The 18798-nt window shown below is 40.9% G+C and overlaps 1 protein-coding gene across 3 annotated transcripts in view; it reads right to left on the bottom strand.

Moving 5' to 3' along the window:
- The window catches only part of CAPZB (capping actin protein of muscle Z-line subunit beta), a 63834-nt gene that overhangs the window by 27467 nt on the left and 17569 nt on the right, over positions 1–18798 (bottom strand). For all 3 annotated transcript variants that reach the window (XM_040585913.1, XM_040585912.1, XM_040585914.1), the window contains 2 exons: positions 16760–16849; positions 5117–5238 (listed from right to left, as the gene is read on the bottom strand). In XM_040585913.1, the coding sequence (XP_040441847.1) occupies positions 5117–5238; positions 16760–16849 (212 nt within the window). The remainder of the gene's footprint in view (positions 1–5116; positions 5239–16759; positions 16850–18798) is intronic.

Below are 18798 nucleotides of genomic sequence, written 5' to 3'. Positions count from 1 at the left end.
TATTTGGGACGTGACAGTATTTGAGCCAAACACTGCTGTCTACAATTAAGGTCCAAATTCTACTCCACTATTTTGCTTTGAAATAAACTCTACTTTTAGCATAACATTAGGAAAACGCTTGAACAGTTTGAAGGATTTAACAGGGTTTGTAAAGCTGTAGGTTTTACTATAGTTTCTGCAGGTGTGGAAGAGATTTTGTGCTCTTAATGAAAGATTTGGTATTAAAAGATTAATGGACCCCTTTGCCCATCTGCTTGGGACTTTTATAATTCCCATTCTGTAAACCTGCATTCTCCTTTTCATTTCCCCTTGGAATAACCAACCTACATATATCACTGCTAGTTTAAAGAAAGGTACCTCTACCCTTTACCTACTCCCTACTCAAAATGTTCCAGCCTACTGGTACTAGGTCTTAATGCAGTCCATACGTAAGGGCTTTTTCCTCAGCAGCCATTTGTTATTCGTTTCTCAAAGGCATCTAGTTTTGACATCTGTTCAGTGCAAAGCACAAAGAACAGGCTCTGCTTTGCTCTGGCTTTCACAACCCTTCACTCCTCCCTACCACATCTGATTCAAAAGGTGAGACACCAGGAAAAGCTAAATCATTATGTCACGTTCCACCGGAGCGATGTTTTTCAGGTGGTGGTTCTCACTTTAAAACTTTGAAGAGTCAACAGCTACAGGAGTGCTCCTTTACCTAACAGCTCTCTGAAATCTGGAAGATACACAAAAATCACCGCCAGTTCTTCCTGTGGGATTCCCAAATGGCACACCTACACCCATCGAGCAGTACACATAAAACCAAACGACACCAAAGAAGTTATGGCAGTCACAGCACTGACCTTGCTACCATGAAGTCTGCAAAAGCAAAGCCAGGGCTCGTATGCCAAGCAATGCATACGCTGCTACCTGATCAGCAGCGTCCGTTAGGATGCACTTGCTTTTTCTTTCCCTAAATTTTAAAAGGCTGATTCAAAAAACGTTCTGTTTTCTGTAAATTCAGAACACTATGCTTCTCCATCAGGGATTACGAAACTGGCAAGCAGGGAACTCATACCGAAGCCACAGTGAAGATACTCTAAACCTTACATCTCTTCTGCAGGCTGCAGGAACAGGATTTAAGGGAAGCCTACTAACATAGATTCTTCTAGCTAAGGGACTGTGGCATTTTCAACCCGTTACAGTCAGAGCCAGAAGCAACTTCACCTAAAAAAACCCCAAAAAACAAAACACAACCAAAACCCTCATTAACACAACCCCGTATTTTTCTTTTTGTGGAAGAGTACTCACAACCCATTTAAAAAACTTAAATGGGGGCTATCTGAAGAAAGACAGATGGACAAGCAGTTAAATTTCAAAAGTCAGACCTCTAATTTCCCTAAAAGAGAATGTTTTTTGTTTCAGCTAACAGGTTTCAGTGTTGTTGGCACCAAATTCCCCATAAGGATTCCATTTAATAGAGTGATCAAACACACTTAGCGTGGAAATGTATGGACAAAGTCAGGACCTTGAAGTCATATTAAAAAAAAATTAATAAAAGCTCTGCCTTCACAATGTGGATTCCATGGCTGTTTGACATCCTCCACAAACCTTCATTATTACAGGACCACTCGCAGAAGTGCCTGTGAAACTATGTGCATGAAAGGCTGCTCCCACAAGCAGCACTGTTACAATATGAAGAAAACAAAAACAATAAATTTATGAAGATCCAAGAGAGAGACTCCAAAAATCTACCTTCTGGTCTGATCCATACGCAACACAGAGAGAATCAAGTCTGTCTAAATACAAGGAAGGAGTAAAAAGGAGTAAACTGTGATGGGCTAAGCATTAGGATATTCATTTCCCAGTGTGCTGCCCCATGAAACTGCTGGAGTTAACACCTGAACGGCCAAACATCCTGCAGCAGCTTTTTCTCAAAGCTAATTCCCAGTCAAACTGTAAAGTCATTCAAAAAAATCCTATAAAACTTGATTCCCAGTAAGAATGTCTGACTGCCTAGCTCTACCTTTCCTGCCAAAGTAGCATGAGGCTCAGTTGTCCACAGAATGCTTTGAAATCCTTGGATTAGTATTAAAAGAAATGCAATTAGCAACCTCTCCAATAAGAAAAAGCCTGGTGTTTAGTTTGAAGTGTGCAGTAATTAGGGATGTAGCATGTTGCAGGCAGGGAACAGTATTTCTTGAGACTTCTAATTGAGCATGTGGTTCTGAAAAATCTTTGTGGAAATATCAAAAGCTTTTAAAAGCACAGTAAACTCCTCCTAGATTTTGGCCTAATTGATTAAATTAGTGTAAGAGCCACTTTCCAGTAACAACTTCAGATTTTATGAGGTATGAATAACAGTGTCTGAACGCAGGCACAGAATGGGATTAACACATGCACACGTTAGCATGGCTTGGTTTTCAAAGGCTTTTGCTCTGCGATGAAGGAAAGAATTTACTTCACAAAACAGAGCTGAGACCAATCAATTCCAGAAGGAAGAATCACTTCAATCCAGAATATCCGAATCAAAAGCCTTAAAGAACAGCATTCTTTAATGCAGCAATTAATATATTATGCCTATTCTTTATGAACAAATGAAATAGCTCTTCTGAAACTCCATTACTAAGTCCTGAACATTTCCAAGTGACTTAAAAAACCTAAGTCCTCCTGCTTCTTAACTACTTAAATATCGTCTCAGAAGGAGATTGAGCAAATTTCAGAGGCAAGCATGAAAACAACCTTAAAGAAAGGGCTGCCACATGCACTAATTAAACACGCAGGGGCCGAGGAGGGTGCAAGTGTTTTAAGTTATTTCAGCATGTCACAATACTGTTTAACAAGTGCCTTTTCAAGTTTCCTGTGTCTCTGGTGATAGATGCTCCTGTCAACAGCCTAAATAGGATCCAAGGGGACTGCAAGGAACACATCACAACTTCAGTGAGAAAGCATCTCTTGAATGACCCACAAGAAATACAGGATCTAATCCCTTCTGTTGCATCTGCCAGACAGGATACAGCTGCACGAGTACATCTTGTGGAGGGCAGTAGCTATAAAATGCTATTCTAGCTACTAATTTAGAACTGATTAAATGCACATAGCTGCTAACGCAGATCTGAACAGCTTGAACCTACAAGCTTAATGCACAAAGGCTTTTAAAAAAGCACCAGACTTTTGTAGAAGGTTGAACAAACTTTCAATGTTAGACTAGAACATGAGTGAACACTTCACCTTAAAGACCTTCTTTCTTCTTGGCCCACTGCAATAGGTTATTTAAAAAAAAAAAACAACTCATTAAGATTTACACTCAGCCACGATCCAGATGCACTGCCAAACTGCACACGTTATCATTCTCCTCCTCCTATTCCTAGGACAAAAATGAATCTCAGCATGTTCCCTGCGTAAATCACTTGCAGACAGATATGCTTTCAGTTTAGAGAAGTACATTTCCTGCAACTCAAAGCAATTGAATCCAATTAATCTAGAATCTTTTATAAGTTTACCTGCTTCTGCAATGATCCCCTCTGAGCCAAAGAAAAAAAAAATTTTGTTAAAATATTTTCTGGAATTCCACTTTGAACTAAAATTCTTGAACCATTGTGGGCAGATGAATGTAAACCACTACTACAAATATACCCAAAGCAAAACTAAATTATTACGGTACATCAGTTCCAATGTTAGCCCTAAAAACGTAAGCTATTACACTGAAGCTGCAAGGAGAGCCAGAACGTAACCCTTAGAATCATAACCAGAAGCAGCAGAATGGCCGAGCTGCTAGCTCCGGACATAAGATGAATGGTGGTCATTAGTTCACAGCCAAGCACTGTTCATTAAGGGTAAAGAATAAAAGGTAGGTGATACAATATTCACAAAGTTTTCTGGACTATAAGCTTTGTGATTGTTGATGAAATATTTGGAACGATGATACTGTCACTACAGCCATTAAGAAAAGTCAGTCAATGCAGAAAAGAGGGTGAGTAAAAAAAAAAATATTAAAAAATTCACTCAAATACTTGAACAATTAGAGTCACTCAACTGTAATCATCCTAATGGCAAGGTATACAATAAAAACATTAAGAGAGACTGCGTTCAAAGTCTCAGCCAAAATACTGAAAAGATTGTACCATTCCAGTACTACAGTCCCTTCTACTTCAAAATTCATTATAAATTAATTACATATAGCTTATATTGTGTAAGTATTTTCAGTGGTTTTGTCTACAGTCCTCAGAATAGATTAGCTATTTTAGTAGAGAGCGATTGCTTCTCTTCTAAAAACTTGGGCCAAGATTTTCACATAAAACTAACAACATTGCATGTCCAAAGTCAGGCTCCATCCCTTGCAAAATGGGAGTGAAATCGACTTTCCCAGCTGGCAAGTCCACCCTGTTTTGCGCAAGCAAAAGATGAATTTGTTTAAACTGACTGCTTGCATCATCTCTTTTCTGTTGTTATCCATCCCAAAGATTTTACAACCCTGCAACAATAGATGGTTTACTTTCGTATCAAGGCCATCACGGTCATTTCTTCTAGAGATCCGACTGGTTTTAACTCTCTCAGATATAACTATGCTACATAAAGCCTAAGATAAATATGTTAGTCAGCCCTTTACCAAGGGATGGCTCCTGTGGGAAGCTGCTAGAAGCCTCCCCCACATCCAACAGAGCCAACACCAGCTGGCTCCAAGACAGATCCACCACTGGCCAAGGCTGAGCCCATCAGTGACAGTGGCAGCAGCTCAGGGGTAACATATCTAAGAAGGGGGTAAAAAACTGCACAACGGCAACTGCAGCTGGAGGGAGAAGTGAGAATATGTGAGAGAAACAACCCTGCAAACACCCAGGTCGGTGCAGCAGCAGGCAGGAGGTGCTCCAGGCGCCCGTGGTGAAACAGGCTGTCCCCTTTAGCCCATGGAGGTCCACGATGGAGCAGATACCCACCCGCAGCCCGTGGAGGACCCCATGTCTTACTAAAGAGAAGAGGATGTGAAATAGTCCCCATTTCATCGCCGAGAAGAGTTTCGTATCATTAAATTTCTTTTTTTGGCTAGAAACAAGAGGGAGAAGGGACTGCAATACTTGCACATAGCTCTCATCTACAAAGTAAACCAGTCAGCTCCTTGCTTTGGATATGAACTCACCTATATGAGTCTCCATCTCTGTTGTAGTCACACAATAGATAGTCTTTTCCTACCACCTTATCTCGCGCAATCTTCAATGGCTGATCAACAGAGGAGAGGAGATCTTCACAGAGGCTTGGGACCTGATGGTTTGGAGAAAAACAACAGGAAGGGAAGAGAGGGTAAGACATTAAAGTTAAAAGAGACTGGCATCCTTAAGAACAGATTTTGTTATTAATAGCCCACGTCTGTCCCAAAGCCAGAAACCATTTTTTTAAAACAAAAAAAAGCAATCTGCACTTCAGTTACAACACAATGCTACACTCCCACCACTAATAGTTTCAGGTTTAATTACCTAACCACTAGTGTGGTCCAGTACACTTCAATATATACATTTCTCGATGTTAGCTTCTTGCCAAAGACAGCCAGTAAACTGATTGTCGAGGACTGATGAATAAAGGTAAATATTTATAATGGAGTAGAAACAAGGGAGCTGCTAAAAGAATACGCCATCCATACGCTAGAGTGTATTTTTCACAAGCTCCTACTCTGGGTAGAGTTTAGAACAGTTTCCAGGCAGCTGGCCAAACATTACCATGTTGGCTAATAAAAGCACACGTGTGTCTGTGCGCGTGCACATATAAAATGAAATACATCTACACAGGTAGCTTTTCAGGGACTCATAACCCCCGCTGTACCCCTGCACTTCATGGGGAGAAAGACTACAAGATCTGCTTTTAACGCGGCAGAGAGGCTTCCATGTACTGCAAAGAGATGAGGTGACATTTTGCAGCCTGAAGCTAGCGTGAATGCAAGCACAAGCAAATCAAGCAAGTTCCATCCTGTGGCCTCTTACTCCGGAGCTGATGGCAGCCCCGTTATCGATAGCAGTATCCCTATACTGCAGGCTTCGGCCAGGCCAGCAGCTCCCTCCAGGAACTCCATCTCCCCTGGACATATTCTAGGGCATGTGCAGCCACGCTTCCCAATCCTTCTGAGGGACTATCAATAAATCATTCCTGGAGTTATTACTGAACAATTAGTGTACTGTGTGTTTCCCTTGGGAAAAGCATTCCAGATTTTGTTGCAAGGAAGTAAAACACCCTTTCCCAACGGAAAGTTGGGAACGCAACAGGATATGGGACAATTGGTAAGTTCTTGAATATACGGTGACAACATGCTAATACAGAAGATAAAAGAAATAACCAGTGTGGAATTTCTTCCACATTTCATTCTACATTGTAGAGAAGAAAACCTGATTGAGAACGTGAAGACAAAAGGTAATCAAGGGTAAAATTAATCATGAAGTGATGAATTCACAACTCATGAGCAACAAAAAGGGAAGGGAGGAAGGAATAAAGAAAATTTGGAAGTGTGCTTTCTTCTCTTCAAGTCACTGATTCAGTGAACTGGTGAATATAATTCCAAAGGAAAGAAGCCTAGAGGAGAAAAACCAACTTAGGGGTGCAGCTCCCAAAAGCATAAGCAAAAAATGCAAAGCAATTAAAATAGCAAACTATTTCAATGCACTAGATGTGACATGAGAGATCAAACTGCCTGAAACAAAAACATTTCTGAGTACAAAGCAATAACATACAGAGGATATTAGTCAAAGTAAGGAGGGAGAAATATAAAACAATGTGACTGCAAAAGACAAAAAAACCCAGAAAGACCAAAGGATGAAACATGCGCCTAGCAAGAGATACACCACCTAACCCACACAATCATCCTGTAAACACACAAAAAATAAGAGGAAAATCAAGAAATGGTTAGTAAAGTTACCAACAGTGCTGTAAAAGCTGAAATATAAATCTGAGGTTTTTTACTTTGGCCTATATACACTGTAATGTGGTAATGAGTGATAACTGAAGAGCCCAGATGAAAGAGCAGGGCAGTTAAGTATTTATATGAAGCTAGACGCTTCTCATAGGAGTTCATAGTCTGATACTTGGGAGACCTGGCTGAAGCAACCTCAAAACCATTACACATCCACTGAGTAAATAAAAGCGGGCAGGAAGCAAGCAGCTTTTAGGAAAATCTTTACTTTTTCTGAAAACAGACAACCCTAATACTCCACGGAGCTGATACAAATCAGCAGTGTCGTGGCACAAGTTAAGTGCAATGATGTATCTGTGTTCATGAGCCCATCTGGTTCCACTTTGCCTCTTCCTTCGCTTCTCCATTAACTATGAATTTTAGGCTGACTCTTCAGGCAGAGAGCAACCTGAGATGACTGCTTCAATTTCAGATGCACACACAACAAGACCCAAAGCACCCCATCACGAAGAGCTGTGCTCCATGCTGTTCCTAAGAGTGACCAGCTGAATATATTCTTCCTCCTTGGCTGCAATTTGGCCAGCTGCCCATCAGCAGAGAGATAAGCGCCTAGGAACAGACTCCTCACTCTGACATGCGTTTAGAATGAGTAATAGTGATGGAAACACAATTTGGAGAAAAGTGGCGTTCTTCCCAGACTCTGTTTCTATTTCTTTTCTTTGGGAAAAGCCCTATGCTACGCGTGCAGGAAGGGAGCACGAGAGGTCTCGCTATACAATTCTTCAAACTCAAATATACATACAAAGCACTTCCAAAAGAAACCCCGAACTCAAGACAGAGTGAATTCCCCTGCAAAAAAGCTCCTAACAACCATCAGAATTTACAACCCTTACAAAAAGCCACACAAATAACTTTTAGATTTAACTTTCCTTTAAAAATAGCACATGCCTAGTATGGTGTTTCTGTACTGCTCAGTGGGAGAGCACAATCTTTTATTGACTAGAAGAAACTCTTAACACGTTGTTTTTAAGATGCAAGCTATTTAATTTCCACACAGTAATGGTGACCTAAGCTTATCTCTGGATGATTTGGTAACAGAGTTATTCATGAGCACGGTCACTTTTCCAAGTTCTAAGTGCTATGGCTAGTCTTACAGCCCTAACAGTGAATGCATTATGTCATATCCTTACTAGAATATAATGCTACACTATATTATAATACTCCATTGTAACAGTGTGCTACGCATCCATTGTCTCTTTGGTCCGTACACTCGACAGGACTTCAGGCAATATATTCTCCTTCTTCCAGAATAAAAAAAGTCACCCATCTACTTTGAAAATATTAGAAAGTCTCAACAGTGTTTATAAACAGAACAGATATCCCAGCTGATGGAACTACTCATGTAATTCTAATTATCGGAAAAGTGAGCCACAGTTACCTCACAAGGATAATTTCTCTATCATTTATTACATTTTGACAGCTGCTATATTTCCTTTCTAAGAATGAACTTACAAGACTTAAGTATATTGGTCTTCCTCTTCTACTCTAGGAAGCTGCCTACAAGGCAAATGCAGTGATTTGATTTGCAGCTTTAAACAATTCAGCTACACGTTCATGAGACTATTTGATTCCTTCTGAATTTAGGTCCTTTGCATTTTAGACCATGCACTGATGAGGTATTTGCCAGGGCCAGGCTAAGCTAGCTGCTGCCACATAAGCACTGGGCAATTATTTCATACTACACATACACCTTTCCTTAAATTCTTCTCCATGTCAAGTATTGAACCTTCCCAAAACATTTAAATTACTTTTGTGCACATTCAGACTTTCGCAGAATTCAGTTTACCTTTAGCAAGAAAACATACAAACCTTCCGATGCCAGCAAAGACAACTCTGCTTAGAACCACCACCAATCCTCTGGGTTTTCAGTCAGAAACACTGGGTTTGCATTATTAACTTCTCCTATTCGCTCGTTCTGTGTTGACTGAAAAGCTAAGAAGCACTTGGGTGCTTGAGTGCAAGCCTCCAACAGTCACTATATAAGGAACTTTGACTTAAAATTTAGAAAGGCAAGAATTAGCCCACTCCCCAGGCCTAATACTGAAATGCCAAAGCAGTGATTTTGTTCAATTCATCACGATGCTATAAATAAGTGCTCTGCAATGAAAACATTGCAGCAAGAGGATTTTTTTAATTTTTTTTTATAAGCAAAGACTGGGCTCCCACCTTTATTTTGACAGAAATTTTTCCCACCCTAAGCAGCAGAAGGTCAGATGTAGAATACAATCTTAACCTCCTATCTTTAGCTAAAGGCCATCATTAATTTAATTTGGTCCACAGTGTACTCTGGACCCTAACGCACACATGTTTCCACAAATAAGCACTCAATCATCTATTACGGTGGTTGTATGTGTAGTCATGGAGTGAGACCACCCTCAATGTAAATTAGAAAAGAAAAAAAAAGAATCTCGGGGGGTCCAGACTCAGCTGTTCAGCCTGGAACTGAACAGCAGCAGCATTCAGAAGCACATACCGTGCAACAGGGCACTGTGTTTGTGGGATTATTTTTTTTTTTCCAGGGAGAGATACAATGAATGTGTAGTACAGGGGAAAGAAAAACTGAATGAAAAGTGAGTTAAGTATACTCTCCTGCATGTTGAACAAGGATTCTGTTGTCTCGTGTAACACTATTCTCCATCACAGCAAGCCAGGTATGTGGACAGTGTTTTAATTAAGTCAACCGCTCTGCTATCAAGACAAATAATCACTTGTGCCAAAGTTGAAACTGTACCTTTTTGGAGTAGCTAACCTAATAATCATACCTTCTTGACTCCCTTTTTGGTTAAAGGAACTTATTGCTAACTAAATTGTTTCTGAATTGTTTTTTTTAAATATGATTAAAGAAGCATCCCAAAAAGTATAGACAAAAAAACCCTCTACTTGAGCTCTTCACATCTTCCAGGCACTCCCCACCCTCGCTTTGATCGTGCTGGTTGAATTCCATCAAATTCTGCACCTTACACATTCAGAAGTTAGCATTTTGGCTTCCTAGCCACTCAACATGAGTACACTACAGTTGTGGTTGTATTCTACAGCCTTGACTGAAAAGAATCATGTTTACAATTGAAACAGCAGATCACTGGTGCAAGGTTCTGTCCTTGGGAATGGTCTTTTTCCATGTTTATTCAGAGGTCAGCATGTACTGATCTGCACAGAAACCTCGCACACTAGAAAACTATGTTCAAATGCAGCAAAATTAAAGATTAAACCTACTTTTTCCTTAAAGAACCAGAAGGAAGACTAAGTGAGCTTCAAAAGATTAGCACAGAAGGCATTCAGATCCACCTGTCTTTTGAATTTGCATCTATAATGTGCAGGCATCTGAACACACGTGGGACTAGAGCCGTTTTTAATTAAAAGCCACATCAAAACAGGCAAGTGAGTAAATTGCATGTGAACTCTTAAGACCTGATTTTCTTTTTTTTTTTACGACAGCTTACATCATTACCGAAGTGGACAACACCACCGCTCGCATCACTTGGGGAAATCGCAAAGAAGAGCACATGCAAGTTACCAGGCTCTCTTGCAAAATAACCATTTTGGCACACAAAGCCCTTTCAGCTCAGATTCTTCCCCTCTGGGCCAGCATCTAATAAAATATTATTATAATTTTTCTGAGTCATTCCATAGCCTTAGAATTTCCTGTTCCTGCAGAACACAGGCACAGCCTGACGGATGTTGTGGAAACTCAAGAAGGAAGCCTGGCTCCACTCATCTTGGGCCTAAAACCACTAGTAAAGTCACTCCCACAAATCCACACATTGCTAAATGTTAATTTGATCCGTCAGATGTCCAAGGGCCACACATTCTTCAAGCTTTGTTTATTAAATGACACTTAAATGGACTTTTGTGTTCAAGACCAAAGGTAATTGATATTGGAAACAGCTCAGCTTTATTCAAGTATTTGTACTGAATTCCAACACTGCAAGAAATGGCAAAAACAAAATTAAAACCAATCAGGTTTTCTGGAAAAAGGCAAACGAACAAGATTGCAGATCCAAGTTTGTCTCATTAGCGATGTCACAGCAGAAACATGACATTAATTACAGAATTTTTCAATTCAGCGCAAGGAACTGCATTTAAAAAGGTGACTACTGTTCATAAAACAGAGTCCTTGGCATTCTTCCTGCGATTTAGTGGATAAAACGGCTTCTGCTAGGTTTAACGTTCTGAGGCTTACTGAGAAACAAAAGCTAGCCATCTGGCAGGCACAACCAGAGTGCCCTAGACTTTGACTAGTGACCTGCAGGTGAAGGCTTCTGTATCTCATTACCAGTCACAAGTCCCATGAGCCATCACAGTGTATCAGTATCTTGGGAAGCCTTGACTATTTCTGTCAAGAGTCCAGCTGGTGTTGGAGATATCCAGCAACAATTAAGGGATATGCAGAGGCATACTCTCTCCAGCGATGTTTCTATATGCTCGCTTCCCCCTGCCCCCATCTTTAAAAGATGTTAGATAGGTTTCTAATTAGGATTCAAGCTCACCAACTGATACACACGCATACTCCTTCAGAAAGATAATTAAACAGACATTCTAAGGGTCTCTAACACCAGCAGCGCTGTGGCAACAGCCTGGAAGAAAAAAAGGCAGAGTTTAGGCTTAAAAAGAAAGATTAAGTGAATATGAAGCCAGAAGTGAAATTCACTTTTACAGTCTCTTGCAAGTTAAGTGGGGTTGCTAGCTCTAAGCCAAGCATCACATTAACAATTTATATAAATTAATTGCTATCTCCAATTACCATCAAGATATCCAGACATAATCTTTTCTAGTTGGAAAAGCTCCTGCTTACAGCCACTCACCAAATGGAAAACTGGCTCTCAACAACCATAAATTTATTCAGAGTGCCAGAGCCCCTTTCTTTAGCCAATAATCCTTGCATTAGAAACTAAACTGGCAGCTGGTGGCTTAGAGCATATCACACAAGTCAGCAAGTCCAGGAAGAACAGCAGGTCAAAAACTCAGCTTTGAGACCACGAGGCTGTCAATGCACTTCTGCTTCCACTATTTTAAGTTTTCACTAGGTCTGATTTTTTTTTATTATTTTTTAAGACATCTTCCACCCTCACTAGATGTTCTGCTGACCATCTGCATTCAATTACTTTATCTTTCTCCTCGATACTGCATACTGTTTAGGCTCTTGGACTCCAAACACAAAAAGCTGCAGTCACATTCTCATGTTCTTTATGGTCTGTGCAGACCAAGCAATGCAGTTTGCCTGGGGATAAATTCTCTAGCTTCATATATCTTCAGTTACTAAAGGCGTGCAAGCAGATTTGAGACTTGCCTAGAGGCACATTAGCTATGTGAAGCAAGGTCCTGAATGTTGTTCAAATATTTCAAAAATCTTAAGTTCACACATTTTTAAATTCATCACTCTGGGACTTTCGAAAAAGTAACAACATTCTACTAAAAATATTTAAGCATTCTCCTGTGATGAGAAAGCAAATATGATCACCTCCCAGATCCTTAATTGCAAACAGCCTTGAAAAATAACCAGTAAAGTTACTGCCTGCTGTATCTATAAAGAATTGCACCTTTAATTCTTCCATGGCAGCATAGCTTCATTCTGTACTTCAAGAAAGTTTTCACTTTGGGGAATAAGTTGACTATTATTTGAGTATCAGTCTTACTGGGAAAAGGGAGGAAGAAGTTTGTGGCTGTGAGCAAACCCCACTCCGGCGAGCCTGCTTGTCCGTTTCATGAACCAGTTTTGTAAGGATGATTCTCCATCCCCACTTTATACCAGCCACCTGATTCTTCTGAGTCAGCTAGATTATTTTTTTTATCTAATTTATATTATATACACGCAGGCAAACATCCAAATTAAACACCCAGCAGGAAACTTGTATTTGAAAAAGGAACCTGCTTAACTTTTACTGAGATTGAAAGCACATCAACTTCCACACTCGTCTCAAAGCCATCAAGGCAGTCCTGTCACAGATCCCATATTTGCTGCACGTAGCCTACAAGCACAATAAATCCAACTTCCATCTTCCACCTTTCCCAGAGAAACACCCCTCTAAGCATGTCAGTGAAGCGGTCTTGCAAAAAAACACCCCAAAACCAAAAACCAAAAGATTCTGGAGGCCGTGACTCCAGCTGCCACTCGCCCACCCTGTGACACATGCTGTATCCTAAGAAGAGATCCTCCACAGCAGCGCTATCTGAAAGCTGATGCCTTCAGGGTCTCCCCTGGGAAGAGCACAGCTAAAAGTACACCAGGACTGACTTAATGTACAACTTAGCTTAAGAGAATGGAAGCAGCAGGACAATTCTGATTGATCTGATCTTTCAATACAAACCATTAAGTCAGTCACAAGTGGGCTCTACCAGCTTCCTTACTTCATGCCACTCAATGCGATTTCCATGAGCCAAAACCAGATCTTAGTCTTAACTGATACCAAGAAACACTTCCTTCCAAAAAATACCTTAATGTTCCCCTTCAGGAAGTGCTGAGAACAGACAGGATTCATAACTGACTACTATGAGAAGCACAGTGTATCAACAGCAGCAACTTCTGGATGATGCGAGGCAATAAGGAGGTGAGACTATTTATGCTACACTATTATCTGTATTAATGCTACAAATGCTATCGCTTGGGGCAGCCTCATAACCAATCCATCTAAGCAATCGCCTTTAGCGCTCCTCTAACGGGAGCTGCTTTACAGTTCAGACTTGGCTGACAGGTAGATTCTCCAACGCTTCAGTTACTGCAGTTTCCAGAGGAGCTACATGGAAATTTATTCTAATTTTAATGAATTGTCCTTAAAAAGGTACGTGCCTGCACTCAACTCTTTCTGTAGAGATTTAGAAGTCCTCTTGCATATTTTGACAGCCTCCGAGTAGTCTATTTACAAATAATGACTAACTGAATTTCAACCAGAGCATTCCATGCCAAGGCACATTACCAGCACCATGCACAGCTTCTTTCAGGCAGGACTTCTGGAGTCCTATGATTGACAAGGCCTCTAATGAACTCTAATTGAAGACCCGGCAGTCTGAAAAATGCAACAACAGATGTGGTAAAAGGGCAAACCACAAACTGTTTTGCTAATGAATGAAAAGTGTCTGGTCTGATGAGGGCCAGTGACCCAAAAATTCTCTTCTTCCACCCACTCCTTTACTTCATGTTCAAGTTTGGACCCTTTCCCTCATCCACCCAACACTTGGGGGCACTAATGTACAGTTGAACATACTCCATATCGTCACATTGGCACCAAGATGCTCTTTAATTAAAAACTAACAGCAGAGCGTGGCTTTGATAGAGTAAGAGGGACCTCAGGGAAGAAACGTAGCACTGTTATCCACCCCAGCAGGAATACGAGCCTAGGAAGTAGATGTCAGTTTCTCACTATATTAATCCTGAAAAGTTTTTTACATACAAAAACATTCCTAAGTCATCTTCATCTCCTTTCAGTGGATCTTAAGCACACATCAAAACAGTAGCTACACTCATCCATCTGGAGAACAATCCCTACAAAATGACCGTGGCAAGATGAGCTGCAAGTGGACTTCAAGTAATAAACTGCACTTTACACACACACACACACCAAAAAGTGATGCAGGCCTCTGCTTCACGTCTGCTCCAGCACAAGGAAACCAAGCTCAAAGGAAGCATAAGTCAGGGTGCCATCTTTTATAATTCTATCACCAATTTAATGAACCTGCTCATGCTCGTCATGCATTTGGAGTTTGACTTTTTACTTCAAGGAGGCTATTGTCTGGTAATGGTACAGGAAACAGAATAAAAACATCAGCTGTAAAGGTTTGGATGAAACTTGCCAAAAAGGTCAAAAAACTATTTGCTTGAGTCTGGCTTATGATGTTTTTGGAACTATTACAGGTGGCAGTGCATACACTGCTCTTGTCTAGCTAGAGCATAGACTTCAGTCTTGTGGAGGTCAGGCTGAGTGGCTGCAGAAGCAGCCTACAGATGTCTCAACAATAAAGAAATCATACTGGATTTAACCAATTATTTCATCTCTGCCCCAGAGAAGTGACTACAACGACTAGTGTGGGAATCGCACAGACCCTCCTTCTAACAAGCATTATTCAAGCTGGTCTGTTTCATGTTACACTTTCAATATGAAAAGAAGCCCAGCGAGCGTGTTGCTGATGGAAAGCATGTAGAGCACTAATGAGCACCATCCAAAACTAATTCCAACATTTAGAGGTAACCAGCAATTTTCTGAGTCATTAAAAAAAACCCTCATACCAATTATACAGTCAAGCTTACCATAGCTCCCCAAACAACTCATTGTTTTGAACAGTCCTTGGAGCTACTCAAACCCCGATATCCATCCAGTCCTCCAAATTTCATCAGAAAACCAACCATGTCACACCAGATCATATCAATGATTTAGTTACTGTGTCCTACCTCCAGCAACAGCCACAAAAATGATGTTTTAGGTTGCCAAGAGTTTTGGTGGCACAGATGTAGCCAATTACTAAGTGGTTTCAAGAAAGAGAAATAATCCCTTCCTGCAGGGAATAATTTCTTCCCTGACCCACAGAGCTTTCTTACCTGTACCTTGGCTTATGTAACCAAAAGCAGTATTTAAAGAGGTTGATAAATTTAAGGCAGCCACAACTTCTTGACCATAGGACTCCTCCCAAGCTCACCAGCACCAGCTTCAGCACCACTTAGGAACAGACTCTTCAACTAAACTTTTACCTGGTAAGCAGCTGCTCTTCTGCACACAAAGATGACTAACGGCTCGAACACAATTTAATTAAGAGGCACTAGAATAGCTGCTATGTGTAGAACCACCAGATTTTTAGGGTCTCTCGGACAAGGTTGTCTGTATCACGCATAAAATTCAGATCTTCCCCAGAAAAAGAGATGCAGTTCTTACTACGGATAAGACCAAAGGCTGAATTCAAAGGTCTAACAGTCCTATTCCAACTTCAGTGTCCTCTGTCTGCAAAAATGCAGAAGCTTAGGTCAAAAATAAGCCATATATTTAGACTAACAATAGAAACAAGTTTTCCCAGCTACCCTTATAGGAGGTTCTGGATAGATCAAACCCATATTTCAGTAATACTTTAAGTTACTCCAGAGACAACTGGGCCCACACTGTTTTAAGGGAGAATTGACACTAGGTAGCCTACTATAGCCCAACGTGTATCACAGGATGTGCAACTAGATCCTATGCAACTAGTAATAAGCATACACATCCTAAAGTTAGTTTTCTTCACTAGCAATTTACAGAAAGAAAACAATTGTTTCAGGGGCAAGCAGAAAACAGGGATCAGGCACAAGACAGCGGGCCAGGCTGGTTTTTTTTGGATACTCGCTAGACCGCGGAATACCTGATACGGCATAAATTAGAAATAGATTTGGGTGTTCTCCAGAACCCCAGTGTTCTGACACATTCTGTCTCAGTAGCATCTTTGAAGCATGTGACATTGCACATCCACTGCACCTACCGCACAAACCCTGCGTCAAACTACAAACAGGCAGGTAGTTTACCAGGAGACACACACGTAACAAGGGCATGCATCAGCCTTGTATCAACTATTCCAAATTACTTCTACTGAACAACAGCTCCCAAACTGGCGATGACTTCATCAAGAAAACTGCTAATGACCCTTCATCTGAAAGCGTGCCCATGCACACACAGTACTACTTGTTGGCTTCCTTAAAATGAATACATAGATTCCCGACATTGTTTGGGCAATTGCTGTATTCTTCATGCTTGCTAAAAGACAAGGAGAGAAACAAATCACCACACCTTCGAGATGCTTCAGAAAATGTTCTTACATACCAGATCTTCATCACACCCAGGACTCAGCCATTACTTGGTCAGAGCATCCAATACTCACCAAGTCAATGAGGTCACTGAGATTCTTCTCTATCTGCTGCGGAGGCAGACGCCTCATCAAATCCAAGGCACAATCCAGCTGCTGGTCACTCTGCAGAAACAAGAACATCCCTCCGTTACAATGTGTACAGGTAATACACCACAGGCACACAAGAACTGCAGTGCTTGCAGGCTCCTGATACAAGAGAGACAGTTCCTAATTCTAAGCGACAACACGTTTTTTATTAATACAAACAACAGATTTCAGTAAAGTTCAGCACCATTTGATTGCAGATTACTGACTTGGTATTGCAAAAAGCATTCTAAACTCTGGATTTAAAAGCACAGCTTTAACTAGCGTCATGCCACCAATTTAACACCATGCTGTTGAAGGAAGAGTCCAGTCCTTACCTCACCAAAACCGTTTCCAACATTCATGCAAATGTGTAATGCATTGTTTTTCCATGCTATCTCAATAATAATCTGGGTTAGGGAACTGAAAGTTCCTTCTCCTGAAGCAGTTTTAACACTTCCTCATTTGTATTACGCCATTCAGCTTGAGATAACTAGTATCCAAGACAAATTCTGTTCCAAAACAGAGCTGGCTCACCCTCCTTCAGCTTTATAAAAAAAAAAGCCACAGAATGAAACATGGACACAAAGTATGATCCATTATTTTATTCTTGCTACAAAACACACACCAAAAGCTGCCTGCATCTGAGAAATCAGGGACTTCAGTTATTTTGAGAAATGGCAACAACATATTCCAAAGGACTTACTGCAGCTGGTCTCACATTCAATTCTGACAAAAAAAAAACCACCCAATCTTAAACTTCTCCTCAGAGTCCGAAAATGTGCAAGAGACATTACCACAGACATTTGACGAGCTGAACCATGTTCTTGACATAACCTTTAGCTCTCCTCCTCACCAACAGATATAAACAGACCCTTTCCTGCAAGCCTAACAAGTACCCAAAATCTGCATGAGTTACTTTGATCAGCAGGTCACTAGGCACTGAAGCATAGCCAGTTTGTTTTCTCTCATTCTTCCCCTCCCTTTTTTCTTTGTGATTTCTAGCCACCCATATACAAAGAGCTTAGCTTTAATTTCTCCCTCCTGTGTTCTGCCAAGATCTAAAAGTTTTATTTAAGAAAGGCTTCAAAACTAAAAGTAGTTACATTATCACATTATTCAAGTATCAGCCCCCAGGTCAGAGAGAAACAGGAAATTTCCTGCAATTTAGCTATACCCTAGCAATGGGGAAAGGAGGGAGCTCTCTGTTCAGCAGACATCCATTACGAAAGCTTCTTAAGAGGCACTATCTATCCACCGTCTAAAGACAAATATTTTACAGCCAGCAACTCAGACAGCCTGGTCTGGGGAGATTATATATTTACTTCTCATCCAGGTCAAGTTATAGGACATGATCTTTGCAAAATCTTCCAGCTCTACAGCCAGTCAGGCATCAGGCTCCCATATCTGCAATAATTTCCTGAAGATCTGAGCCTTCAGCCTGCAAAGCAGGGTGCACCGACTCCACGAACAGAAGTTTACGCCAGTCACCTCTTGTCACTGGAGGAGGATGCCTTCAAGCAATGTACATAAACCCACCCCCCACACACACACCCATACCCTTTAAATACTTGGATAATGTGACAAGCAAATCCTTAGCTGAAGTGAGTCTGGAGGGATGTTATTTACCTTGGAAGGCAACCCCAAACCAACCACTGAACTATCACCATATTCATGCACAAAAGTGATGGCCAAGATTTTCAAAACTTTTTACTTATCTTCATTAAATGTTTAGGGGAAGGGAGAACTACTCTCTTTTTGCTAGTAACCTTTCCATCCCCAGAGAAAGACACTGTTTAGATGGCCTACGCCTGTCCAGCTCCAGCAGGGGACCTTTCTTACAAAGTATTGTCTTTACCTCCTGCTATCTCTTACATCCAGAAAGGAAAGCTGGCACATGGTCATAAGGTCATGCTCCTCACTTTCAGATCGTGGGAACACTTACGGAAGTGCTCCGTCCTCCTCTGCCAGCTGGAATTGTTTAATAG

Source organism: Falco naumanni, chromosome 3, assembly GCF_017639655.2.
Source record: "Falco naumanni isolate bFalNau1 chromosome 3, bFalNau1.pat, whole genome shotgun sequence".
In the NCBI taxonomy this organism is placed as follows: domain Eukaryota; kingdom Metazoa; phylum Chordata; class Aves; order Falconiformes; family Falconidae; genus Falco; species Falco naumanni.
Note: the sequence above shows the minus strand (reverse complement) of the source record. Positions and strands in the feature narration are given on the sequence as shown.